General features: G+C 47.4%; 1 protein-coding gene across 2 annotated transcripts; it reads right to left on the bottom strand.

Moving 5' to 3' along the window:
- Positions 1-529: 529 nt before the first annotated feature.
- Positions 530-26,187, bottom strand: LOC142886413 (CAP-Gly domain-containing linker protein 4). Of its 2 annotated transcripts, XM_076023540.1 has the most exons (15): positions 26,149-26,173; positions 25,074-25,210; positions 23,748-23,887; positions 23,239-23,332; positions 21,544-21,705; positions 18,287-18,405; positions 13,863-14,111; positions 9,939-10,074; positions 9,618-9,752; positions 5,124-5,300; positions 4,891-5,025; positions 4,006-4,129; positions 1,888-1,955; positions 1,700-1,778; positions 531-1,488 (listed from the first exon to the last, which is right to left on the bottom strand). In XM_076023540.1, exons 2-15 carry the CDS (start codon positions 25,189-25,191, stop codon positions 1,140-1,142), a joined length of 2,085 nt encoding a protein of 694 aa, XP_075879655.1. In that variant the 5' UTR covers positions 25,192-25,210; positions 26,149-26,173; the 3' UTR covers positions 531-1,139. The 2 variants fall into 2 exon arrangements, with proteins under 2 accessions (XP_075879656.1, XP_075879655.1); XM_076023541.1 differs by lacking the exons at positions 4,891-5,025; positions 5,124-5,300 and having other exon boundaries at positions 530-1,488; positions 26,149-26,187.
- Between the last annotated feature and the right edge of the window lie 8 nt (positions 26,188-26,195).

Here is a 26,195-nt window from a genome sequence, read left to right as displayed (position 1 = left end):
CGGCCTTGAAGACGGATCCTCGGTCAATCGATTCCGTTCTCCGGCGAACCCGTCGGGCCTCATTGGTCAGCCGCCACTGGCGGGTTCCCCTGTCAAGGACTCGGCGTTTCGCAATGAACGCAGAAAAACAAACACAAAACAAAACAAAAATATAGAAAACTCCAAAACTGGCCAAATATAGTTTGACAACATGTGTTAAAAAAAAACAAAACAACAACAACAACCAGACTTGGTCCGAGGGGCGAGGCATTTCTTGTCTTCCTCCACCCATTTCCATCTACTTGCCAGCTAATTAGCAGGTAGCGGCGGCTGCCACAGAATCGGAGGTTAAACACCCGACAGCCACGTCAAACAAATCGTATCATCAGGAATTTCAAAGCTGTCAACTGAAGAGCGTCAGCCTCAACGTGGCAGCACTAATCCTCCGTCTTAATGAGCAGGTTTAAAACCAAGACGCTCGTCTGCCGCTGAATGAGATTCCCGCTTCGCTCGGGTCAAAAAAAAAAAAAAAAAAAAACCCAGAAGGGAAAAAAAATATATATATATAATAATAATACGTCTGCTCATCTTCCAAAGTGCTTCTTGGTTAATACACGCATGCACGCGCAGATAGACTGAGACGCACATGCACACTTTTGGTTCAAGCGTATAGACTAGCATGTGGCCTTCACGATGTGACCTCTGTTTGTTTTTTTAGGTTGAATTCTCTCTGGATGTAGAAAAAAAAAAAAGCTCCGTCCATCCGCTTCAGCCGATCTCATCTACTGCGGTTCAGTGCAATCTGGTAAGTCGTAATAGTGCAGTTTCTTTAATGTCCAGTCGGACATTTCCTTTACTCCTAGACTAATTATAATTACAATTTAACAACAATTTGATAAAGTGCATTCATTGCCTCCTAAATTTTCAAAATTGTTTTTTCCCGAAAACGAAATCCAAAAACTACATCTGGATGATTTCAGCGCTTTATCATCTCATTTTTTTTCTCCCTACACTTCCTCTGTAAGAAGAAAAAAAAAAAAAAAAAAAGAAATAAACTAAATATAAGCGCAAGGAAATGATGTGCAAAGTAGATATATCTTTTTTTTTTTTAAAAAAAAGGAGCGGAATGGTGGAAATGACGGTCGAGAAGAATCAGGCCTTCAGCTGCAGCTCTCGGCCACCAGGTGGGCGCCGCTGATGCCGCGGTAGGTGACCCGGCCGGGCCGCACCAGCACGCCGTGCCGCGCCCGGCAGGCGAAGTAGCGGCGGCCCGACACGGAGCCGTCGTTGCGACCTTTGGCGCTCCGCAGCTCCAGGCCCAGCCAGAGTCCCGGCCCGAAGTCGGCGGCGCCCAGGTAGCGCACCACCGCCATCTCGTTGGCGCCGTTGAGCAGCACCTGCATGCCCACCCGCAGGCGGACCCCCTGGCCACCAGGGGGCGGCGTCCCGCCTCCCGGGAGCCCCCCGCTGAGGGGGCTGCGGCGCCGACGCTGGGGGTTGGAGCGACTCCTGGTGGTGAGTGAAGGAAGCGGAGGAATTATTTAGGAGGACGTGGCCTGAGGAGGAGATGAACGGCAGGACGCCATCACAGGGTTAAATTCACTCTGTAATGGAGCGGTGACCTTTAAAGAACAGGGATCTCTGCCGGCTAACAGCCCCGTTTGCCTTGCAGCAGGACGTTCGATTGGACGCGGCCGTGCGAGAGTGGCGGGACACCCACCTGGGGGCGGGGCTCCTCCTGCTGGCCTCCCTCGGGGCGCCGATGGTCGACGACGTGCTGAGGCTCCGGCGGATCGTTCCTGTGCGGGGGGGGGGGGGAGAGATAAAAAGAGAGAGACCACCAGTCGGCTTTCTTCTTCTTCTTCTTCTTCTTCTAAAGAGAGGCGAGAGGCGGGGCGGAGCTCTCACCGGTGGAAGGAAGAGCCAGGAGGCGCGAGGACGACAGTTCAGAGAGGCAGTCCACCGAGCCGTGGATCCTGGAAAAGAAAAAAAACAAAACTGAATGGATCAATGGGGGGAAAGAAGAAGAAGAAGTGGTTAGCAGCTGGCTGGTCGGAGGTGTTCCGCTGTTGTGTGTCGCTCCAACGGCACTTGAAGAACACAAACCGCAGCCAGATGGCGGCTAAAAAAAAAAGTTAAAAAAAAAAAAGTTTTTATGTTTTTTTTGTTTGTTTGTTTGTTTTGCTGGGACAAACAAACAAAACTCACCGAAATGTCCCATCATAGTTTAGCGGCTAACAAAAGTTGCTAACGTCACGTGTGTCTGTGTCATCGCGGCCACGCGGCGCTCTCAGACCGGAGGCGCCTCCGCTTATAGCGCAGTTCACCGTCAGAAAAAGGAGGGGCGGCCGGACTGCGGCGGTCGCACACCGGCGGCAGAAGACCGATTAATAATTAACCGCGAGCGTTATCCAATATTCATGGCGGTGCTGAATTTTTTTTTTTTTAAATAAATAAATAAATATTCCGCGGCGTCGACGCAGCACGGCTCCGATGTCGCTGCGGCCGTTCGCTTTGCGCCTGAGAGCTGCGGTGGCGGAGGGGGTGATGCCTGCTAACCGCTGGAACAAAAAGCACCTGTTCCGTCCTCTCTAAAGGCGGCTGCTGCCATGACACGAGAGCTCGGCGGGCGGCTGCCATCGAGACGGTAGGGGGCAGGGGGTGGGAGGAGGGGGAGGGGGGAGGGGGAAGGCAAATGTCAAGCAGCTAGCGGCGCACGAAGGGGGTGACGCTCGTTTGTGCGAGCCGAGAAAAGATGTTGTTATCTTGCCGGGTCGTGACGCACAGAGTGTGAGATTTGGCAAGTGGAGAGAGAGAGGGAGAGAGAGAGAGAGAGAGAGAGAGAGAGAGAGGGAGGGAGAGAGAGAGAGAGAGAGAGAGAGAGACCCGGGGTTAATTAGCAGAGATGCTAAAGAGAGGCGAGGCAAAAGGACGGAAGGGAGAACTGCCCGGAAAGAGGTTTTTTCCCGGAGAGCAGTTGTTGTTTAATGAAAGACGTAAACAGGCTGCTGATAAAAGCGCAAAAAGGGGGAAGCAGATGGAGGCAGAGGAGGGAAGAGGAGTGGTGGAGTGGGGGTGCAGTGCCACTGAGAGGAATAACAAGCAGCAACAGGAAGGTGAAGAGACTGTTTGTGTTTAGGTTTGAATGTGTTGTGCTGGAGAATCTGAAGAGCTCTTCTTGAAATCACACACCGCCGCCGCCGCCGCCGCCACCCAGATTATGACTCAGACTGAGCGACAAAAAGAAGAAATAGCGGCGACGACGACTGCCGAAGAATATGTCGGGAAATTCTGGGCCAACACACACACACACACACACACACACACACACACACACACACACACATAGATTTGTGTGGATCAAATCCTCCACACGTGCGCCAGGAGCTGGCACGAGTCTCACTCAGAATCCCCTGCAGGCAGCAACGGGGTCATCAGGCGGTGCAGCGTGCGTGATGAGCCGAAGAAAAGGGAGAAGCGGGTGTCTGCAGACCCACAAACTGCAGAGTCAGAACCGCCGTTCTGCTCCCGCATTTATAGAACTCTTATTTTGCTGTTTAATTTGCCACGGCGCCGCCTCCCTAGCCCCCAACTTTAAGGCTGCGTTCAGACTGCAGGCGAATCGGATTCAAATCAGATTCCCTCTCAAATCCTGTCCACACTGTTTTTAGCAAGTGGCCAAACGGGATCTGGCTCTGTTCAGATGGGCTAAAAATCAGATTCTGGCTGGCAGTCTGAACACGGCTTAACTCACCGAGAAATCACTGAAATGACTTGAAATGAGATTGTATTAGATTTTAGATTTTAGAATGCTAAACTCCAACCGTAAACCTTAACCCCAATCCCATCCCCAACGCTAACCCTTATCCTAGCTTCCAAACTTAACCCATAATCCTAAATCAAACCCCAACCCTCCCCGTAACCCTAACTAATCTCACCCAGGACCTAAACCTAACCCTATCCCTACCCCCATCCCCTCGCCCAACCCCAACCCTAACCAATCGTGATCCGGACAGGAGGACTCACCTTTGAACCCGTGATGGAGGAGCGAACACACCGTGTTTGGGTGGGCAGCTGAAGTATCTGACTCCGCCCACCGAGCCGTCGTTCTTGCCGCTGGGCTTGTCCAGCTTGATTCCAAACCAGAAGCCTGAGCACACAGGAGGAGCAGACAAAACAAAAGAACATAAATATCCCACATACACCGTGCATATACAGTATACATAGAAAAAAATATCTCAAGTTGCACAAGTAAGTTTAGCGAGTCACTGAGTTCTAAGTTGTGATGCGGCTTTTAAATGGCAGCTGTTACACACCGTGTTGCTGTTGGCAGATAAAGGCCAACAACTGGCCAACTTTCTTGTTTCCCCATCATGAAACTAGAAAATCCTCAACTTCCAGTGTGAAGTCATTCCCAGCTCCAAATCCAAACAAGCAGCATTGCCTTTAACAGAAACTATTCAAATGATAATTTATCGGGGGGTCGGGGGGGGATCTCAGCTTCAGCTGTTCAGCTCTTAGTTGAAAGAATTACTCTTGTTTTTTTCTTTCTGACACCTGATTTGTCCATATAAAGACATTTTTCAAAAGAGCTGATGCCAGAAGTTCACTTTAACAAGACGACTGTGCACTGCTATGCTCTGATTATGGGGCATCAAAGGAAGCAGAAGACAGAGACATCATCCATAATATTACGATGTGTGTTAATACTCTCTCTCACACGACTGGTGTCTGGGTTTTCCTCAATATAAGCGCCTAATGTGAACTATTATCCTCCTCCTTTTCTGCACGATCCGACGTCTCCGGTTTCATTTCTCACTCCCGAGCCTTCTGCCTGATCCAGGAAGCTGCAGAGCACCGTCCACACACAGACACCAGGTTTAAAATGAGGGTTGGAGTGAAGCCGCCCACCCGGAGCGAAGCTGGTCTTCCCGTAGAACTGGACCACACCGGTTCTCTGGCCCACCACCAGGACTCGCTCGCCCAGTCGCACCTCGGGGCCGCCGCTCACAGAGCTGCTGGCCGACGGGGTTCGACTTCGAAGGTCTGCGAGGGGGAAAGAGAGTTGACGTCCACGGGAAGAGCGGAAGCAAACCAGCGTGTGAAACACTGGGAGCTCTGAGTCCAAACGAGGCCGGACAGACCTCTGTGCAGGGTGGCGTCGGGTGCAGGAGGGGGAGGAGGGGGGGGCCTCTGGAGCACGCGGTGCCGCCGAGGCCTGGCAGGCGGGCGCTGCCTCGGCAGCGGGCGGGGCCGAGCCGTCGGCCCGGGTCGCGAGTCCAGCGACGAGGACGAGGAGGACAGCGAGCGGCAGAGAGCACCTGTGGACGAGCATCACACAGGCAGGAGGGTTGGTTATTAAGGTCAAGTGTGTAATATTAGGAGATTTTGAAAAAGAAATGGCGACATCAGGTGTCTACATTTCAGATTGCAGAGCTCTTTCAATCTTAGGGACTCTGTACCCTCCCTGTCCCGAGCTTGCCAGTGAACTACGGTGGCCTGAGACCACAAACCTGGATACCTTGTCCACCTTCCTCTTTGTAGATTTATTTGAGTTTTCACCCTAATTATGAAACGCGCTGTCAGGCAGACTGGATTGTCCATCCCAGGCTTCCTTAGACATATGGCGGTGCAAGATGGCAGCTAACTGGGAGCAAGATCCTTGTAACGTAATGGAGAAGACAGAAGAAGTAGAAAACAGCAGTCCCTGGACAGAGGAGGAACCTCATTGGCTCATCAGTCTGTGGGGAGATACAGTAGCTCCAGTCAAGCCAAGCTCCAGGACATCGCAACAAGTGCCGCTGTCGCAATGACATGACGTCACTCACTACACCCGCTTGACGACACCACCGCTCCGACTCAAAATAATGTGGCCCAGTCTAAACAGAGCCAGAACCCATTTGGACGCTTGCTAAAAAAGCAGTGTGGACAGTCAGCCCTATAAATCGGACTTGAGAAGGAATCGGATTTGAATCAGATTCGCCTGGGGTCTGAACGCAGACCCCATTACTTTTTTACGTTTATTCATTACTAAAAATACCAAAAACAAATATGCAAAACATGTCCTTCACGCTGGGCCGACCACTAGCCTCCCATTCAACCTTGTGCTGCCTTTATTATTATCCGTTTTATTTACTTCCCACCATGCTCCACTGAAGGTCCCAGCACCCACAACTCCCACTGCCACACCCCGACGCTAAGGCAGGACGAATCAAACGAAGCTCCGCCTCTGGCAGCGCCACGTCCCCTTAGCCAGGTCCAGCTCCTGGGCGGAGCATGCTAATCCTCTCCAGAGACCATCGGGCGGGCAGGAAGGCAGGACTTCATTGGGTCTTCTAACTTTCATGGACCTTCACGGGGCAAAAGGCTCATCAGGCGTCCGGCTCTGAAGAGCTAATTGATTCAATCTGTGCCAAAGAGCTCGGCAGACAGGGAGCGCGAGACCGCAAATAAACAGGTCCCCGGAGAGTGATGGGCAAAGAGGTGGGAGGAAAGAAAACACAACACAACAGCATGTTTCCAGTCGGAGAGGATTCATGAATGAGCCCTGAAGACGAGATGGCACACACAGCTGAACCAACAAAAAAAAAAAAGAAGGGAGAAGCAGCATCTTGATGTGTTGAAACTCGCTGGAGGGAAAGAAAAACAGCCAGCATGTTATATGTAAAGATGTGGGAAATTATTTTGGAATCAGGATGACATCAGACGGTGTTGCCTGTTAATGGTCTAAAGTCACAACGCTTCCCCTCCCAGCGGAGCTCGGCAGCGAGCACTTGGCTCCCCGCGTTCATCACCAGCACTAGAAATGTGTTTGGTTTTTAATTAATCACCAGTGGTGAGCAGGTGGCTGTTCTCTCAAAACTGCAGACACCTTTCAACATTTTAGCATTTTTCCCATCACGGCTCCGCCGGCTGCGTCTCTCGGCACTAGTTCTCGCCTTTCGTCATCCGGCCCAAAAAAGTGCACCCTCACTGCCGTTTGCGGGGTTCAGCTGGCGGCGGCGGCGGCAACGAGGGTATCGACACGGCGCTCGATGGAGCTGTCACAATGATGAATACGGCAAATTTTCCATGCTGGGCCATCCAGGGACGAACGGCGGTTACAGCCTCAAGAGTTTGAGTCTAGACAGCATCACTGGTAAAGTCACTCCGGTGGGAACCACTAGAGGGAGCACACTGCAACACTGAAGGCGTTCAGACTGCAGGCGAATCTGATTCAAATCAGATTCCTTCTCAAATCCAAATTTTCAGGGCTGACTGTGGTTTCAATCCGTTTTGCAAAAATCGAATTTCATGCGTTCAGACTAGAAAAGAGCCATCCGGTTTCAATCTGGATTGGCTAAAAATTGGATTTTGGCTGGCAGTCTGAACACGGCTTCATACTCCATGTATCGTTACAATAGGCTTTCCAATAATGCGTGCAACTACTTCCAGACACCTCTAAAACTTTGTGCACAGTCACAGATCGCATCAGTTGACAGCAAACCACCTAGCGCCACCTTGTGGACGGATAAGCAGGACTTTAACCTTTAACCTTATGTCAGTTGACCTTTTTCCCTAGTTGACACAAAGTTGGGTTGGGTTGGTCCTAGACACAGCTTCGGGAATAAAATATCGCTACTTGGAGTCTGTAAAGCGAAGCGATATTCCCCTTTGGAATAATCGACGACGCCCCTTTTGAAACCGAGATGAGTTCCGAGCTGAAATCCAAACAGTCCGTGTTGGTGTAGGTCCTTTTTTTTATTTTATTATTATTTTTTTATTTCCCCCCTGGTTTCACGCCGGCTGAAGGGCAGCGAGATCGTCTGAGGTTCTGTTGACTCCAAAAATAAACTCGAGGAGAGTTCCTTCCGGGCGAGCGGCCGGGCGACTATTGATCCGCTCCTCAATTTACATTTAGACGCAGCTGGGAAACCTTCTCGCACCCCCCCCCCCACCCCCAGCCCCCCTCTCTCTCCACCCTGTCTCTCTGTATCTCTCTTTATCTCAGAACCTCAAACAAAAGACTGCATTTCAACTCGGGACACCAAACATCTTTTTGTGTGTCACTTGACCTTTAAGTGGCTCCATCTCTCTTCTTCACACACTGGGATAGTTGCTTGAAGTGGCTCACTGACTCTCAGCCTAAACTAACTGTGCTGCTCTGTGAGCGACTTCTATGATCCCAGCAATCTTTGAGCCTCCGCTGGCCTGTGCCTCCATACCTGGAAAATACTATTTTGGTTTATTTTTGCGCCACTCCCCCCGATCCAGGTTCCAAAAGCCGTAGAATCGGTCACCACACGCCGCATTTCCAAACCTCTCCCGGCAAATTCCTCTCAAGTGAATGCGTTTAATTCTCGAGGCTGCTCGTAGCCTTTTAAAAACGTTTCCGTGGCTGATATTTTTCAATTGACGTCGTGCCATTTTGAGCAGCGGGATGGAAAACGCGGGTGACAAGGGAGTAACGCTAAATAAAGGAGCAGTTCAGAAGAGCTCTGAGGGACACGGCAGTCATCAGTCAGTCGGGATCCTCAAACAGCCGCAGCACCGGCGGCGGCGGAGGCGATGGCGGCGGCTGACAAAGGCCCTGGAAAGACTTTGGCCATAAATTAGTCTTGTTCCCGGGTTGTGTAAGAGGTGCTGACATACACGCCCCTGTACGCAGCGCACGCCACACACTGGCGCAGGCCCCGGTGATGAATGGCTCCCCAGCCATTCAGCCAATCTATGCCCGAGTTATTAAAGCCGGCTTAATTGGACTATCAATCACCAAATTCCTTGGGCCAATTTGAGGGTTCAGGACTCCATTCACATCCGGATCAATTGGCCTTCAGAAGCTCTGAACGCTGCTCCAAAACAGCAGTGGGGGGAGGGGAGGGGCGGGCCTATAAGTAAAAATGCCACGGCTGCTGTGTCTTGAGGTAACTGACTCTCTGATTAGACGACATTTGTCAGGAGATGATGCTGTTGCCTCTCAAGGAGCTGCGAGAGCCGGGCTTTAACGGCGCTCTAATTTATGCATTGTCCTTTGGCACCCGTTCAGAATCCACTCCTCGCAGCATTCGAGGAAGATTAATATGAAAGGCCAGATGCAATAAATCCTCCCATGTAGTGACACGGCTCAAAACCTGCCAGCAAAGTTTAAAAAGGCTCCTTATCCACTTTTGGGGCGATTTAGCCGCAGGCCTCGGAGCACAAAGAGGTGACTCAGTCTCGCCCTAACGAGCTGAAAATACTGTGTCATCAGAAAAAGAAATATTGGTAATGTGCTAACTTCTCTCTGGAAGGAGCGCGTTCCCACCCAAACTATTAACACCAGTGGCGGGGAATGAAGTTATCTTGGCACGGCTTTAAACAAACGTATTGACAAGTTCCAGCATCTTCTCTACCACCAGGGACCCAAAGGCTTTTAGCTTCACCCACTCTGCACTTTACTTTGTTATCTTATTCTTTCAAGTCTAATCATTTCCAAGCCCAAACTCCTCGGGCAAGAGCACAATCTTCTGGTTTTCTCCTCGGCCCCTGCGAAACATCTTCAATCAGCGGCCGCTCGGCACGAACAAGCGAAAAGAAAAAAAAAAAAAGAGAGAGAAAGAGTGGGAGACATCAAAGGCAGCGGCGTTGTGAAGGAAGCCGGGGTGAAGTGGCTCCCGTACCTGGGTGGATCGCAGCGGAGACGCGGGCCACGTCGATGGAGCGAGGGGGTCGCACCGGTGTGGACGTCTTCGTGCCGCCGCTGCTTTTAGTTCTCTCAGACGGTTTGCTGATCTTAGAGAGAGGAGCGAAGATCCCTGGGTGGGAGAGGAGAGGGGAAGGGAGGAGAGGAGAGCTCCGCCGTTGGCAAGTCGCAGGGGTCTATCTTAGTGAAATACTCACTGTGCAGCCACTCCAGCCCCGAGGTCAAGTGCCAGCGCGAGTGAATCACGCCAGCGGGAGGCTGAGTTTGGGCTCTTTGAAGAGCCGAGTTCCCGACCTACCGTGTTTCATGCGGCAGGTGAAGTACTGGACCCCCGCCACCGAGCCGTCGTTCTTCCCCTCCGGCCTGTCCAGCTCCACTCCGGCCCACAGGCCGCCGGAGAAGTCGGTGCTGCCGCAGAACCGCAGGGTCCCCACCTGAGCGCGCACACATACAGGAGAGCGACGAGGAAAATGATCGCAACGCGCACTGACGGGGAGGTGAATCTGCAACTCAAGTCGCGCGACGTGCAAGTTTGGAGCAACCTGGCAGGAAACTGCAGAGAAAAGCAATTAAGGAGGGAAAAAAAACAAAACACGGAGAGATCAAGGCTCTGAACTCTCTGAAGGAGTGCGGGGGGGGGGAAGCAGAGTGCGGATTGGCTGAATCTTTGCAACTCAGCGCACTGCGACCGCGTTCACAGCGTGGCACGAAATTCTATTAGCGCCACATTCTTCCGCGGCCCGACGTCCCACTGGTGCAGGAGTCGTATATATATATATATTTTTCTCCTCATAAAACAAGGCGAGCGACAAGCAGGAGAGCGACGCAGAGGTGCAACAGGCCCATAATTAGTCGGCACAGACGGATTAACGGCGGCCGCCGCAAACACCGCCTTCGCTTTTACACGCTGAACTTAAAGGTTTGAGTAGTGTTGTCAAAAATATTGATATATCGATTAAATATTGATATTGAAAACCAAAAAGGTTCAATCCGACTTTTCCAGGAGTGGAGGGAGATGGCGCTGTGACGAGACTTTGGCGAGACTTCAGCGCGATCGACCCGCCCCCTTCAACGAAACTAAAAATCAATCATTTATAATTCGATATTTTTCAAAATATTGTATCGAAGTCTGAAATCCAGTATCGTGACAACACTAGGTTCAAGTGAGTAATATTTGGAGATCTTGATAAAGAAACAGCGACATTAAGTGGTTACATTTCAGATTGCGGCGCCTTTTCACTTACAGCCCCTTTGGGACTCTGTACCCTCCCTCTCCTGAGCTTGCCAGTGAACTACGGTGGCCTGCGAGCACAAACCTGGATACTTCCCAGACCTTCTTCCTCTTTGGTTTAGTTGAGGACACCAGCGTTCACCCTAAATACAAAACGCGTTCTCAGGCAGCTGGATTGTCCACATTAGGCTTCCTTAGAAATATGGCTGTGCAAGATGGCAGCTAAATGGAAGCAAGCACCATTGTCTATGTATATTCTTTTGTATATATAAGAACCATTCTAAGGGTACTAAAAGCAAATTACTTTTATTTCTGCATTTATTATCATGTTAAGCTTTTACCAATATAAAAGCAGAAATTAAGCCAGATTTTACACACTGGACCTTTAAAGATGCCCCTGGCGATGCTGCAGTTTTCTAGGGAATTCGAACAGTCAAGTGCTGAAAAAGTGCGAACTCGGGTCAAAGCGAGACAGAGGGTGACGGAGTGCGTTGCAGATTCAGTTTTCTGGCTCAGACTTTCAGACGCAACCTCATCAGTCTGAGCTGGAGAGAGTTCAGCAGGATGGATTGTTTTTAAAAGCACGAGGAAGGACTTTTGAAGCTCTTCTTTGTGCACGACACGCTCCTAGCCTGCAGCGCTCTGGGCAGAGTGGTCTGCTCGGTTGTCAATCATGTGGTCAGTATCAGTATGAGTCAGCGTTGTCAGGCACTCTCCGTCGTTCTGACAGCTGATTCTGCCAGCCAGAGGAGCTTTGCACGCATTTATTAGCGCATTTTTAGTAAGTCCAAAGGTCTCACTGCAAATGTAGATTTAATAAATTAGTAGGCGGTGTAGGGGAGAGAGGCACTAATTGATCTAATTAGACTCATTTGTCAGGATCTGTGTCACAAAAAACGTATTTTAAAAATATTACTACTCAACTATTTCTGCCAACGCCTGAGGGATAAAAAAAAAAAAAGAGAGAAGAAATTTAGTCGAGGAAAAGTTCCAGGAAATAACGGAATTAAACCAGTGGAGATGAACTTTAGACAGAAAAATACAGTGGGCGATGATCTTTGGAGATAGAAAACTAGCAGCTATGACAAAACTGCACTTTGGTCCCGCAAGGGGGGTGAACGGCACTTTCTGCTGAAAAGCCAATGAGCCAAAACGACTGAGAAAATCAAAAATAAAGTCTCTCATGTTTCCCTTTCAGAAGTATTCTGACGACGAGGCCCGGAATCCACCTGGGTGCTGGTGTGACCGTCGCACGCTGACTCGCTTGCACGTGATTTAGCAAATCGTCTGGCACATTGAAGCGTTTCGCAACAACACCCAGCGAAGCAAAACAGCTTAGTGAATAACACAGTCGTGACAATGGCGATAATGACGATAATACACGACACACGCGGCGTTAAAAGTCAACAAGGACGCGGTCCCGGTGCCGCGGGCCAGAGCGCCGCCGCTTGAAGCCTCTTTTCCGCGTGTTTATCTCTTTAACCACAAGCGCGCAATTTGTGCCGGGCTTGGAGTGCAACACGCGCTGATGTTGTTGGCGATACGCCGGGGCGAACTGTCAGATAAAAACCCAGGACACTGGGACAAGTGCCAGCCGTGGTTGCCAGGCAACTGGAAGCCGCTGCAGCTCGGCGGAGGGCCGTAATAATTGCGGAGAAATTAGCCAAAGATCTGACTCCGAGTCGGGGAGCGAGCGACAACGGCGCAGCTGCAGCCACGAGCGCGAGGACATTACTGGACATTCCCTGCTGCGCGCAATCACCCGCGCTGTGCGCAGCGGGCGTTTGAAAGAGGTATATTAAAGAAAGAAAGAAAGAAAGAAAGAAAGAAAGAAAGAAAGAAAGAAAGCTTTAGCCTTTATCGTCCCATTACTCACTTGAACCGTGGCTCTATCATGCTGCTGGCTCCTCATTGGTTGAGACTTGGACAGCAATTTTGAACTGAGCGTAATTTCTGAATTGTCGAGTGTGAATGACGAATGGAAATGGCAAGGGTAGACTTGTCAGGTGATGATGACGATGATGATGATGATGATGATGATGATGACGGTGATGATGATGATCTCATTTGGCAGTGTGTGTTGCTGTTCACAGCTTTAGTTATTTATTTGATTGTGGGGGCTGGTTGACAAATTGCACCTCAGGGAAAAGCCAAGAAATCCTTGAGTCGCATCCCGGCGCACACAGAGAGCCACGTTACGCAACTTCACTGCAGCAGCGTGTTAACAATCATCTGAGTCCGTCCTTTACTCACTTCGCTCAGCTCTCCCAAAGTGACGGAGATCAGCCCTTTGCGACGTCACAACGGGCAACGGTTCATACATAAAGGGTCAAGTGTGTAATATTTGGAGATTTTGATGAAGAAACAGCGACATCAAGTGGTTACATTTCAGATTGCGGCGCTTTTTCACTTACGTCCCCTTAGGGACTCTGTACCTTCCCTCTCCTGAACTTGCCAGTGAACTACGCTAGCCTACAAGCGCAAACATGAATACACCGTAAACCTTCTTGGTCTTTGGTTTATTTGAGGACACAAGCGTTCACCCTGAATACAAAACGTGCTCTCAAGAAAGCAAGACCCTTGTCTATGTATATTCTTTTGTATATATTTAAGAACCATTCTAAGTGTACAAAAACCAAATTACTTTTATTGTACTGTGGGTATACTGTGCACTTCTATTTCTGTATTTATTGGTGTGTTTTGGTTTTACCAATATAAAATCATAAATCGAGCCAAATTTAACACACTGGACTTTTAAACCTTACCAAGGTCAGTGACCAGGTGACCAGCCTCGTTTACACATTAACCCACTGAGGGTCCAAAAAAAAAACATTTGTTTAAATGGGAAACCAAAACTCTGCGTTTTAACAGGAGGCTGTGAACAGAAGGCTAAATGTCTGTCTTTTTTTTATTATTTTCATTATTTATTATTTTATTATTGCAAGCCTGCATGACTGAAACACCTGACGGTGGCTATGAAGCTCCACCCACCTTCTGTCCTGCGATCACCACACACTGGCCCAGTCGGAGCCCCATGCCGGCCAGCTGCGCCCTGGCCTTGTCCGAGAGAGGGGGCGGGGCCTGGGGATGCAGCGAGAGGGGCAGAGGGGAGCCGGGGCGGGGCAAGGCCTGCCTCAGCAGCAGGCGCAGCTCCTTGGCCGTGGTGGCCGACTCGGCCATCTCCAAGGACACATCGAGGGGATCGGGCACGACGTCTGCTGGGCTCTGGCCTTTTTCATTCTGCACGAGAAAACAACACAGAAGGCAGTCAGTGGATGGGAACATCTCAAGACAGTGCAGGGGTCCTGGTAATATCAGGCATTAAGATGAAGTGTTGGTCAGCCTTCTGTCAATATGCTAAAGATGGATAAATAAGTACTTCATTTATCTATGGAAATTCAGTTTCTCAGCGGCGCAATCAGTCAACAGCAATCGGTTCATAAGATGTGCACAGTAAAATAAATATTTAAGGTAAAGAAATTAAAAAAAAAAGTGACAATAGCCAGTAATTCTGAGGTTTTTTCAAAGTAAAATGCAGAATTGCAGGATGTGAAGGAAGTGCAAAAATGTGCATACATGTGTAGGAGATCAATATGTCAATATTTGCAAATTTGGTAGGATGTGGAATTAATAAAGGCTTTTTATTATGATTAGGGGTCAAATTAGACGTGAGGTACAACATCTTTATTATTTCTCATCAGGGGTGTTCAGTCGGTTGTACTTAAATTCACTTTCTACAATGTTAGGTTTTGTTTTTAGCCAGCTGGTATTCAGCTGTGATGCAACAAACGTCTTTCTTTTAATCAATCAATCAATCAATCAGCTTACATCCTTAGGCATCCTAATGCGCTTTTGTGCACAATCAAAAGAGAAACCAACAGATCCACAGTAAGCAAGCGTGTGAGGGCACCTGAAACTTCAGGATATTAGAACCGATGATTATAAAGTTTTCTGCAACACCTTGTAAAATCGCTGTTTGTGATACCCAAGCTTTGCGGTATCTGCCAAAAAAAAAAACATGAAAAAATTCATGTTTTTGTGAATTGCTCACATCAAATCAAACACAGTCTTCTGAAGCGTCTGATTCATGACCAGCACAAAAATAAACCTATTAAGCAAATAGCTACTGAGCTGCAGGGTGCGTGCGTGTGTGCGTGTGTGTGTGTGTGTGTGTGTGTGTGTGTGTGTGTGTGTGGTAAACATTAAAAGGCCAGTAGTATTTATGATGGGAGCGGAGTGGTCTCTGGTCAGATTTGAGGGATTTGTTTTTTTTTCAGGCAGTACAATTCGGTGCCACAGGGGGAAAACATCACGGCGAACCTCGTTGAGGAGTGACCTTTGCACAAATAAAGATTTTATACCCAATTTCGCGGCAGTGGGAATCTGCCACGCACTGCGGCACCGGCGCCGCTGCGCATCGCCGAACAAATATGCAGAACATAGATGAAGTGCGATGCACGGTTGGGTAGATTCCAAAATATTAATGCATTGTTCTGTATTGATTACTAATAGATTAGATATTCAACGCACGTGTAAAGTGGAAAGTTCATATTTTATGAAGAGTTAAGAGCAGGTTAATTTCTCCTAACAAAGAATATATATATATACATATATGTATATATATATTAGGGATGTTATCAATTAATTGATTATCGATTCATTGTCAATTAAGAATTTAATTGATTCAATGAAATGAAATCAGTCGAAATCAATTAAACATTTTTGACCCAGGTAGTTGATATCATGATAACAGTGTAGTGGCAGGAAATAGCAATTCACCTGTAGAAACTGTGATGGTCGTAATATACCTAGAACAAGCTACTTTTAAACTTTTTTTTTTTTTTTTTAAGTTGAAATGTGACCCATTAGAAGTCAACTTAAAGTCAGAGGATAAATGTTTAGTTGTTTTTTTTTGTTTTTTTTTTACTGTTCTCTAATGTATAAATGGGTCACATTGGACCCTCAACATTATTGAAGGGTTAAACAATGTGATCCTCACACATTTTTCACTGTGAAATTTAGGTTCTCAGGAAAAATTGCTGCTTATCAATTAATCGTTAATTGATCGATAAGGACAATCAACTAAAGCTTAATGAATTAATCGATAATTAGCATCCCTTGTATATATATATATATATATATACACACATATATATATACACACACACATACATATATATATATATATATATACATATATATATATATATATATATATATATATATATATATATATATATATATATATATATATATATATATATATATACGTGTGTGTGTGTGTGTGTGTGTGAAGATATATAGATCAGCAGATAACAACATAATTAGCCCTCTGTTTACAGCCTCCCTGCTAATCACTGATGCTTTGTTGAACCACATCTGGAAAAGGACAAAAACAAGGTGGTCTCAGAGGGCGGAGCCAACACCTGGCTGGGGGTGTGGTCACTGAAGGTTTAGGGCCAGTGTAGCACAATATGGATCATGTGAAACAAGTAAATAAAAGTAAATAATGCGCTTTTCTCACAAAGAGAAGTTAAAAAAAAAAAAAAAAAAAAAAGACAGAGAGCGGTAAAGGGAGTCTTGTCAAATGCGGGAGGCTCACTCTCTCCATTTAATGCGTCTTCATGTCATAAAACCGACATTTTTATGTTCTCAGTGCGCCTGAGGACGTTGCAGTATCGAGATTTCAACATTATGATTCCAGTGCGCCAACAATCGCTTCATAACGGCGGGAAGAAATTTATCGTCACAGCTAAAAAAAAAAAAACGTAAAAAAAAACGACAGCCTGATATCCTTTCAATCCTGTTAGCGAGGTTACACGAGGGAGAGGAGAAACCGACGTGAGAACATTTGAAAAACCTGACACATTTATATCCAGAGCGGCGCGGACATCAAAGGCTGGCTGAACCGAGAGCGACGGTGCTGCTTCACCCCGTCAGCCGGATGAGGAGCAAAAGACACATCCAGGTTGGAAACATGCACAATATGCTTAATGTTGGGTTAAATATAAGCTGGTTTCCGGCAAACTGCATTCATCTCCAGGTCCATTATGCAACAAAAAAAAAAAAAAAAAAATGGGGGAAAAAATTGGAAAAAAAAAAAAAAAAAAAAAAAAATTGGAAAAAAAAAAAAAAAAAAAAGGACAAACGCTGCAAAAGCCGCCGCCTTCATCTTCGAGCTGCCAGTAGGTGGATCATGGCTCTTTAGTGACCTCCAGTGGGGGAAGTTAGTGCCGACCGCAGCAAACATTAATGAGCCTGAAAATGTCTTTGCCTTAATGTCACAGATAATAACCGCTAAAAACTTTATCATCTGTTCTAACCTGCGGACTGTGACACGGCGAGTCCTTGACGGCGGCCTGGCTGCCATTATTCCTTCGCTCTGACTTCACTCGCTCCCCCGCCACGCTGCTCAAGCGCCGCATTCAATTAACTTTTCGGCCCCCTCGTCATTTTCTTTTCTTTTTTTTTTTTTTTTTAAGACAAACCCGGGGAGGCAGACGCGAGGGGGATCACAGCTGATACTTTGAGCGAGGGTTCAAATAAAAACAAAAAATAAAATAAAATAAATAAAATAAAATAAAAAAAACACAAAGGTGCTTGCGACGCACCGTCACTCTTTGATATTCCATCATCGCGCTGGATGGCTGGCGGCTAACGGAGGTCTGATATCGCCCACGCTCGGCTAAATCTCCTCACAGCGGCTGCCGCAACGCAGACACTCAGACTGAGATGCATTTTTTTTTTTTTTTTTTTTTTTCATACCTGTGAAGCCAACAGTTTTACCCGGAGTGCAAAGCCAGCCACAACACTTTGCATGAGCGCAGCAACGTTTCTGTGTCCTCATAAAAGTTCTGCATGGCGCTAAATGTATTGCACTCGTGTTGACGAACGTGCTTAGCCAACAAGAAAGGTAGCACTAGCAGCGTGTGACTCCAGCAGAAGGGAGCAGGAGGCTGCAAACAGAGGGGTAACTGCTAAAACATTCCTAAACGACAACATTTCACTACAGGTGCAATAAAACACATTCTTGATCAATACTTTATTTAGTTATGTAAGTCACTTGTACGTTTATTTTCTTTTGTGCAATTGTTTCATCTTCTCTTTGCACTGTCAATGCTTCTGTAATTATGTAAATGTCCCCCATGTGTGATAAATCAATGCATTCTATTCTATTCTATCACTGCTTCTTGGACGTCCAGAAAGACTTTCTCTTACGGTTAATTTAGCCAGGCAAAGCTACTCCACCAGAGTCCAGGATGGAAAAGTAAACGTGTCGCAAAATCAAGACTAACATTTGAGATGTTGAATGTTGTGAATGGAGAAATCAAGCTTGAGTGAGCAGAGTGCGGGAGTGCTTTGGATAAACGGGAGCGGGGGTCTGAGATCTGAGGGTGGGAAGGAAGGCGACTCACTCTGAAGGCGGGATTTGCCCTGAGCTCCAGCAGACACTTGACAGCCGACAGGCACAGGTTGGACGCGGCGATGTGCAGGGCCGTGCCGAAGTCAAAGTCGCTGCAGGTGGCGTCGATCTCTGCGGAGACACAGGGGTGACACACGCGCGGATATTCGCTTTCTCATGTGGCCTTTTTTTTAATTTTATTTCACATCCCAGACTTTTCCTCTGAGGTGGGGAAAAAAAAACAAACTGGGAGAGTCTGCAGCATCGCTCGCCATTGTCGGAGCCAATCACCGAAGAGCCTCTGAAGCAAATTCCACCCGACAGAACGCGGGCTTGGCTGAGCCGAGCGGGAGAGACTGACACAACCATTACAGCTAATTCTCCATATAATGAGTGGACCAGGACACAGGAGAGCGCCGACGGGAAAGGGTTGGTGAGATGCTGGGTGCCGACATGAATCAACTTTATTGAGTCCGGCCAGAGCTGCATCGTCCGCAGCAGCAAAAAATAAATAAATTAAAAAAAAAAAAAAAAAAAAAAAAAAAAGTCATTAATCACACAACTAACTCAGGAGACTGACAGCTGCAGACAAGCCTCAGGTCCACACTTGACTCTTCGCTGCAGCATCTGGCAGCTGATTTTTTTTTTTGATTTGCTCCTCACCCTGCAGGGTATTTACATAAAACATGGAAGCTTCCGCCAAGAGAGGGAAGGAGGCGGGAGGGGGGGCGGGGTGGCATGGCGGGGGGGTGCTTTAATTGTAGCCGTCTCCATATTTATAGCACGGTTCAAGAGTTACACAGTCGATAACAATTACCAATAGCCACAGTTCAGAGAAGCACGGGGGAATAATTAGAGCTGACTCACAATGTTTTACATTCTTTGAAGAGCAACGCAGGGAAAACAAGGTGGGAAAATAATTCACGAGAACTTCTGTCAATGCTGTTATCGCGCCACATAAAGTGGTTGTTCAATTCGACAGATTCTCTCTCTCTCTCTCTCTTCTCTCTCTCTCTCTCTCTCTCTCTCTCTTCTCTCTCCCTCCCTTCTCTCTCTCTCTCTCTCTCTCTCTCTCTCTCTCTCTCTCTCATGCAGAGGCTGTTGGTTGGAAAAACAAAAACTAATGAATGCTAACTTGTCAAAATCCCAACCCTGGGATGTCCAAACTACGGCTCACCCACTGATTTTTAGAGAATGGTCTCTGAAAACATGTTCCTCTGTACTGAACGAAAGACGAGCTGACTGACAGCAATTATTCTGTTCACCTCACGATGGCGCGGCAGCAGCGCTCGAGCACAGTTTGTGGTATTAAGTAGCGCAAAGTTGGACATCCGGCAGGTGGAACTAACGTTTTGGTAATCAGGGTAAGAGCACAGGGATGGAACACATGGATGTATTATAAGAACTGGATACCGGACTGGCAATGTGGCGGCGCCGGCTCCGAGGGTTTTTTCTCCCCAGTGGCCACTCGAGGTACTGCAGCAAAAAAAAAAAACGAACCAGTTCAACGTAAAGAAACATCAAGCGTGTTCGCTATTGTAGTTGAACAGAGGAATAATGTAGCGGAGCGGAGCTTCTTTCCTGCGAAGATTTGCGTTTCTTTACGGAGAAAAAGCTGGCGACTAACACGATTTACACGAGATGACGACGGTGACGACAAAGATGAACACGAGGCACCAAAGTCCTCAACCCCTGATAGCATACAGTCTGGAGGTGCCTATGCACCGCCACAAGGACGGCAACGGCAAAGCAAATCTAATAATAAATCTGTTCCTTTTCCAGACAAACAAAACGTGCCAAAATAAAGGACGTTGAGACCTCTGTAGTTTTACCATGCTGTGCTTCAGCAGCACCAAACTTGGGTTCAGGTGCTGTCTAGATGCTGTTCTGTGGTTTGCTTAAGCCCCCCCCCCAAAAAAAAATCATATTCATCATATTTAAAAGGGGGTTATGGGATATAAAATGAAAGACGATAAGATATGAAATCATTAATTAATGTTGTATTCCATCCACATTTACTTGCATCCATTGTGATACAACTGATGTTGGCCCCCGGGTGTTTTCACATTATCTGATAAAGACACCCCTGTGGACACCACTTCCCTAAATGGTGCGTGACTTGGTTTTTATAGCTCTACCATCCTTCTCCTCACAAATTTTCCACCATGTGGAAACAAAAACATTAAAATAAATAAATAAATAAAACTAAACAAAAATCACCTGATGATGAGCAACACACCTGAGAACCTCAGCATTTTACTGGTCTTGCCCCCACGTGTGTGAACACAACTGGTGAAGTGCGGAAAAATGAGACCGTCTGCAACGTTAGACTGCCCTCTAGTGACCGATATGCGTTTTTAAAGTAATGCCACACGTTGACAAACAGTAATGGAAAGTGCCACATTAGTGCCTCACTAGATAATATAGGCAATAAACTCTGAATCTAAAAATCCCACTTAAGGGATGTGATGATTGAGATTTCACCTCAGCAGATACTGCGTGCATGTCTGAGGAGCCAGCCAGCCAACACTCACACACTCACACACACACACACACACACACACACACACACACACACACACACACACACACACACACACACACACACACACACACACACACACACGCAACTCTCAGCCAGTCTGCCGGTTACTTTTAAGCAAATTAGGGGAAATAGTCCTCCGGTAGAAAAAAAGGATCATTATAATAAAGCAAATGCCGTACAGCGTGCGGCAAATAACAAAGTGTCTTTCAGCCACCGTTTAATGGGAGTCAGGAACCAGCAGTTCTGGACGCCCGGTGAAATGAGGGATAATTGCGGTGGTGTCCGCAGCAAAACTTCTGCTGCTGCTGCTGCTGCTGCTGCTGCTGCACCTGAGTCCATCACAGTCACTCTGCAGCAATGCTGTCCCTATAAAGCTGCTGGTGGGAGAATGGAAACTACCGACATAAAAGGAGGGTTGGTAAAATAAAAGAAAGCCATATCGCACAGTGGCACACAACCATTCATTATGGCCCCGCAGTGGAGGCGACATCCCTTTGGCATCCAATGAGAAGCCACTATTAGCGCGGCGTCAGGCCGCACCGCGGGGAGCTGCTGCTGCAGTGAGCTGGATTCAAACTGACGGAGCATCTGGCAAGGCAGTGTGTTTATTCTGCAAATGCTTAATTAGAATTAAAATATTTGCCCACCCTCAGACGGTCGTATTGACCTTCTCCTCTCTCCCCCCCCTCCCCCGCTGGCCCCCCGGACAGCAGTTGCTCTCTCACCTCCGGGCTGCGAGGCCTGCAGGACCACGCGGATCAGCTGCGGCACGTCGAAGTAGGCGGCGTAGTGCAGGGCCCTCATGTTGGTCCAGCGCGAGCGCAGGTTGGGGTCGGCGCCGAGGCCGAGGAGCTGCCGAGCGAAGCCGGCCGCCGTCTCCGCGTCACCTGGGCAAACGGGACGGCACGAGGGGCGCAAACTATCTCCATCACTTAAACAGAGCATTTCAATATAAAAATATTTATGCTACTCAAAAACATGGAAAATTAAGTAAAATAATTTAAATAACTTAAATCTTAAATATTGGTGAACAGAAGAATTTAAATCCACCCGCAGTGACGTTTCACATTTTCTATGCCAATATGCCGTGTTTGTGTGTGTGTGTGTGTGTGTGTGTGTGTGTGTGTGTGTGTTTGTGTGTGGTGTGTGTGTTACATCATCTAGCGCATGGATGAACGCACTATTTATCGCAGTGTTTACGATAAGTCTATCGCACATGTTGACATCGCGATATGGATGAATTTACGACATACTGTGCAGTCCTAGTGTAGAGCGCCAAACGCTTAAATAGAGCAGAGAAGAGGCAGCGCGAGCAAGCGCGATAGCCTGCTGTCACCTGCACACCTTACTAACTTAGAGTTGGTTAGCTAGTTGCTAATTTGCGCTGCTGGAGAAGTTTCAGTTTCGGTTATTTTAACAAATTATTACCAAAGCGCATTGCATTCACTGAATAAAAAATAATTAGGCACCAGGATCTCGTAATTATGAGATAAAACTTTTTTTAAAAAAGAAAAGAAAAGAAACGCCTAAATCGGTAATCAATGGGCAACAATGGCGCTACAGCAGTTCATCTGCTATTGCTACCTTCTCGGTGTGAGACACTGGGAAATACTTGCATTTCTGAAAACTGAGGATGGTATTAACATTAGTATGTCTCCACTGCGCAGGCATCTCAAATAGTTTGGATTGTTCTGACGTTCTCGAACTGTTGGCAGTTCGGCAAAAGCGGTCGAGCCAGCAGGCGCTCGCTTTCCGCTTGCCCTGTGCATACCAGGTATTACGGTAATCACTGAGCACAACAGGGAAAGTAGACGGAATTTCTTTCCTCTGTACTTGGTTTCAGATTTATATTTTTGAAACATTTTCCTCAAAGAAATCAAGGTTTATCTGTTTAACTGCGATGGCGTCATCACGCTGCGATAGCGGCATCATTGCCTGCTGATTACGGATTTAGAAGTTTCCTTTTAATTTTATCTCACTCTTTATTCACTTTATTCAGTGAATGCAATGCGCTCCTGTAAATTATAACCAATTTTGTAACTTAAATGACACAATATGAATTTTAATAATGTTTATTTTTAGCAATGAATTTTATATGAACTTTAAACTTGTGATTTATTTTTGGATTAAAAGTAGCCATTTGTCATTATTAATAATGAACGTATGCTCAATATGAACTTTATTGTTTTCCAGAAGAACTCGATGAAACCGTTATTTTTGCGTTGCAGTTTTCAGGGTGTTGAACGGTGCTTCGTCGAACCGTTTAATAAAGGCGTCAGTGGGCCTGCTGATTGGCCAGCGGTGGTCACGAGGGCAACACCGAGCAAACAATGACCCGGGTGGGACTGCTGCTCGGACCCGAGCGTCGAGCCGTGCGGGATTACCTTCAGCCAAGTCAAAGTGTGTGCGGGTGCACTCACCGATGCCGGGCGCTCCGGCCTTGCAGCAGTAGTGCAGGAGAGTCATGTCGGTCAGGCCGTCGCGGTCGTTCACGCCGCAGCCCCTCTTCAGGATCTGTGCACAACACGAAACGTGCCGTGGGAAACCCACCCCCCCAAAACAGTTGTCAACGCAGTGGGAGAACTGAGCAGAACATGGGCAGGACATGAGCAGGACATGAGCAGAACATGAGCGACTGTCGGCAAATTGGAGGAGAATCACTGCCGGAGCGGAGCACAATGAAAGGTGCTTATTTCTCAAGGGTAAGCGAGAGGAAATAATTAAACGTTTTTACCCAGGAGATAAACGCTCCGCCGAACTCGTTACTGCATCGCAGTTCATTTATTTTAAACCTGGGTGGAGTTGCTTTAAAATGGGCTGCAGGGGCTCCCCGGGACTTCGCTCGCACTCAAAATAGGCATTGTTAGGAAAATGCGAGGTGATTGCGCTCGGGCGGCGTCAATGAGGGTCGATGAAGCGGCGGCGGCACCTCGGAGCCGATGAGGTGGATGTTCTTCTGGACCTGAGGAACCCACTGGCGCAGGACGGCGAACAGCTCGGGGATGGTGGTGCTCGGGTCCCGGAGAAGTTCCCTGCATTGCGGCTCGCTGGGGTCGAAGAAGGAGAACTCTGCTGGCGGCGGGGGGGGGAAGAAAGACGCAGAGACAAAAGTTTACTGTAATGCAAATCGAAATTGATCGGCGGAACCCAAGTGAGGCTCCCGCAAGAGTATAAAGTGGTCGGCATTAAATTTCGGCAACAGACTCGGTGATCGATTCTTTCAAATGACTAATCTTGGGAAATGCCTTTGCAAGCGCCGGCAGGGCCGGGAGAACTCGGATGCGACGGTGGAAGGAATACTATAAGCCGGATGAAGCATGAAGAAGACCTGACTGCTGCTGGAAACTGATAACCTCGGCTTTTTCACAGGCGCCGCCGAGACTTTAAATTCGCCGTGGAGCGACCTGGGTTTGGCCCAACCGGCAGAGCTGCATTCCAATAAGCAGCCTGATCTATTAATTCATTACCAAATAAAGGGAAATTGTGTCGGAACTCGGAAGGACTACAAAAGACAAGACAGATTTTTTTTTTTTTTTTGCTCGAATGTGTTTCAACTCTTCTGACTACCAAACACACACCTGATACAAACATTAAAAAAAACAAAAAAAAAAACATGCTGCTTCTGGAGACTGCCTTTAAATCCCTACAGGAACTTTATATTGTGTTTACTGTAAATAATTACAACAGCTTCAATTAGCGGCGGACTGATCAAATAATCAAGCATCACACGTAGTCTAGGGAGGATTGTCCACACGCCTTCAATTAAAATAAAAGCCCTTCTGGTTGAATCTTAAGGGGAATCTTTTCAGAGTCGCACTGCTGAATTAATATAAGCTGAAATTCCGACTCTTTGTGTGTCAGGGCTGTACGCTTGCTTTTCTAAGTGGTAGCAACAGGTGCTAGCAAGTTCAAAATTTTTAGTAGCAAAAATAAAAATTTAGCAGCCCAACTATTGTCAAATGAATTTGTACCAGGAAATGTAGTTCATAAATAGTTGAATTGAGATGAATAGCATACACGTAGAACTACAACTCCCATGGAGCAGTACTACCAACAACGGACGATTCCTTGTACAGGTCAAAGTTACAAATGCGAGTTTTCCCACTTCGTGAGCATGTTCGTGATGCCTGCCTGCGCAACTCGTTCTCACATGTGGGACTGGATACACATTTCTCCTCGCACAGGACGAAAAACTGTCGCACTGTACAGCCCTGTGTGTGTGTGTGTGTGTGTGTTTGTGTGTGTGAAGCCTCACCGCAGTCGCTGGGCATTGGTGCGGAGGCCACCTGGTGGACAACCGGCCGCTGATGGGTGGCGGCCCAGCCCAGCACAGCTTCTCCTCGGACGTCCTCAGAAACATCCTCCTTTGTCATCTCCCTCCCCCCTCAGGGCCTGCGGCACAAAAATCGTATTAGCCGTTCTATTCTGAGAACACAAGTAGGTCTTATCGCACCACGCCGGCGATAAGGCCACTTTGCACAACGAGGAGACGGGACGCCAGCAGAGCTTTCAAGCGTTTCGGAAGCGAAGCCCGTTAAACAAATAACATGACGGGAGACGGACACATGGCAAACTGCTGGTCCATCACAAAGCCTCTAGTAAGGAGGGAAACAGACTGGCAGCCGACCAGCTGATCAGGCGGTGATCAGCTGATCAGGCGGTGATCAGCAGCAGCAGCAGCAGCGGCAGCTGTCACATCTGTCATCTGACATCTGTCACGTCATGTGACTTCTAAAAGGGGCGGAGGCAAACTTTGAAAAAAAAATATTTGTTCAACTTTTCCAAAGAAATCACAGTCAAACCACGCAGTGAGTTGAGCTGACCGTTTGGAATACCTGAGCCTCAGTCAGTGACAGTCAGACGAGACCTTTTCTTTTGGTTCTGCTCTGAGGCGGCAAACTGTTTGTGAAGCAATTAAGGCTACGCGGGGGAAGAACAACAGCCCACTTGTACAATAATCCTCTCGTTGTTTGCCCAGCCGTGATGACACTCTGCTCCCAAATACACCGATAATGAGTCAACAACCATGCAAGACATTTTAAAGCAAACAACATATAAATATGTATATACAATCAGTCTATTACACAATTGTTGTCTGCATTAAGAAAAAATAGTTTATTTCGTATTCTTTAGCTCTCAGCATCAAAATTGTTTTTTCGCATTAGTTAATTAAATAAATTAAGCTGTCAGCACAAAAAAAACTCCTACCTACCAACCCAGGTTGTTGTTCACTGGGCATTATTACTTAATTTAACACTGACATATAATATATCCGGTTATAGCTTTACCCAGTTCACCCTGAAAAGAAGCGTTTGCTTTCGCTAACCTACTTATTATTAATTATTGAAAGGGAAATGGTGATACTACTCGCCGCTGC

The sequence above is a fragment of the Nelusetta ayraudi genome, unplaced genomic scaffold, assembly GCF_046127955.1.
Source record: "Nelusetta ayraudi isolate G7.1 ecotype Tasmania unplaced genomic scaffold, CSIRO-AGI_Nayr_v1 ptg000015l, whole genome shotgun sequence".
NCBI classification, from domain to species: domain Eukaryota; kingdom Metazoa; phylum Chordata; class Actinopteri; order Tetraodontiformes; family Monacanthidae; genus Nelusetta; species Nelusetta ayraudi.
The sequence above is the reverse complement of the archived record's forward strand: the minus strand, read 5'-3'. Positions and strand labels throughout refer to the sequence as shown.

What these genes read in the sequence shown, in the direction of transcription:
- LOC142886413 (XM_076023540.1), bottom strand. Translation starts at nt 25,191, where the DNA reads ATGACAAAGGAGGATGTTTCTGAGGACGTCCGAGGAGAAGCTGTGCTG. An exon ending in GGGCAAATCCCGCCTTCAGA is followed by an intron (nt 14,112 to 18,286) that starts GTGAGTCGCCTT and finishes TTTCTCGTGCAG; the next exon opens with AATGAAAAAGGCCAGAGCCC. An exon ending in CCTGGCTCTTCCTTCCACCG is followed by an intron (nt 1,779 to 1,887) that starts GTGAGAGCTCCG and finishes CCCCCCGCACAG; the next exon opens with GAACGATCCGCCGGAGCCTC.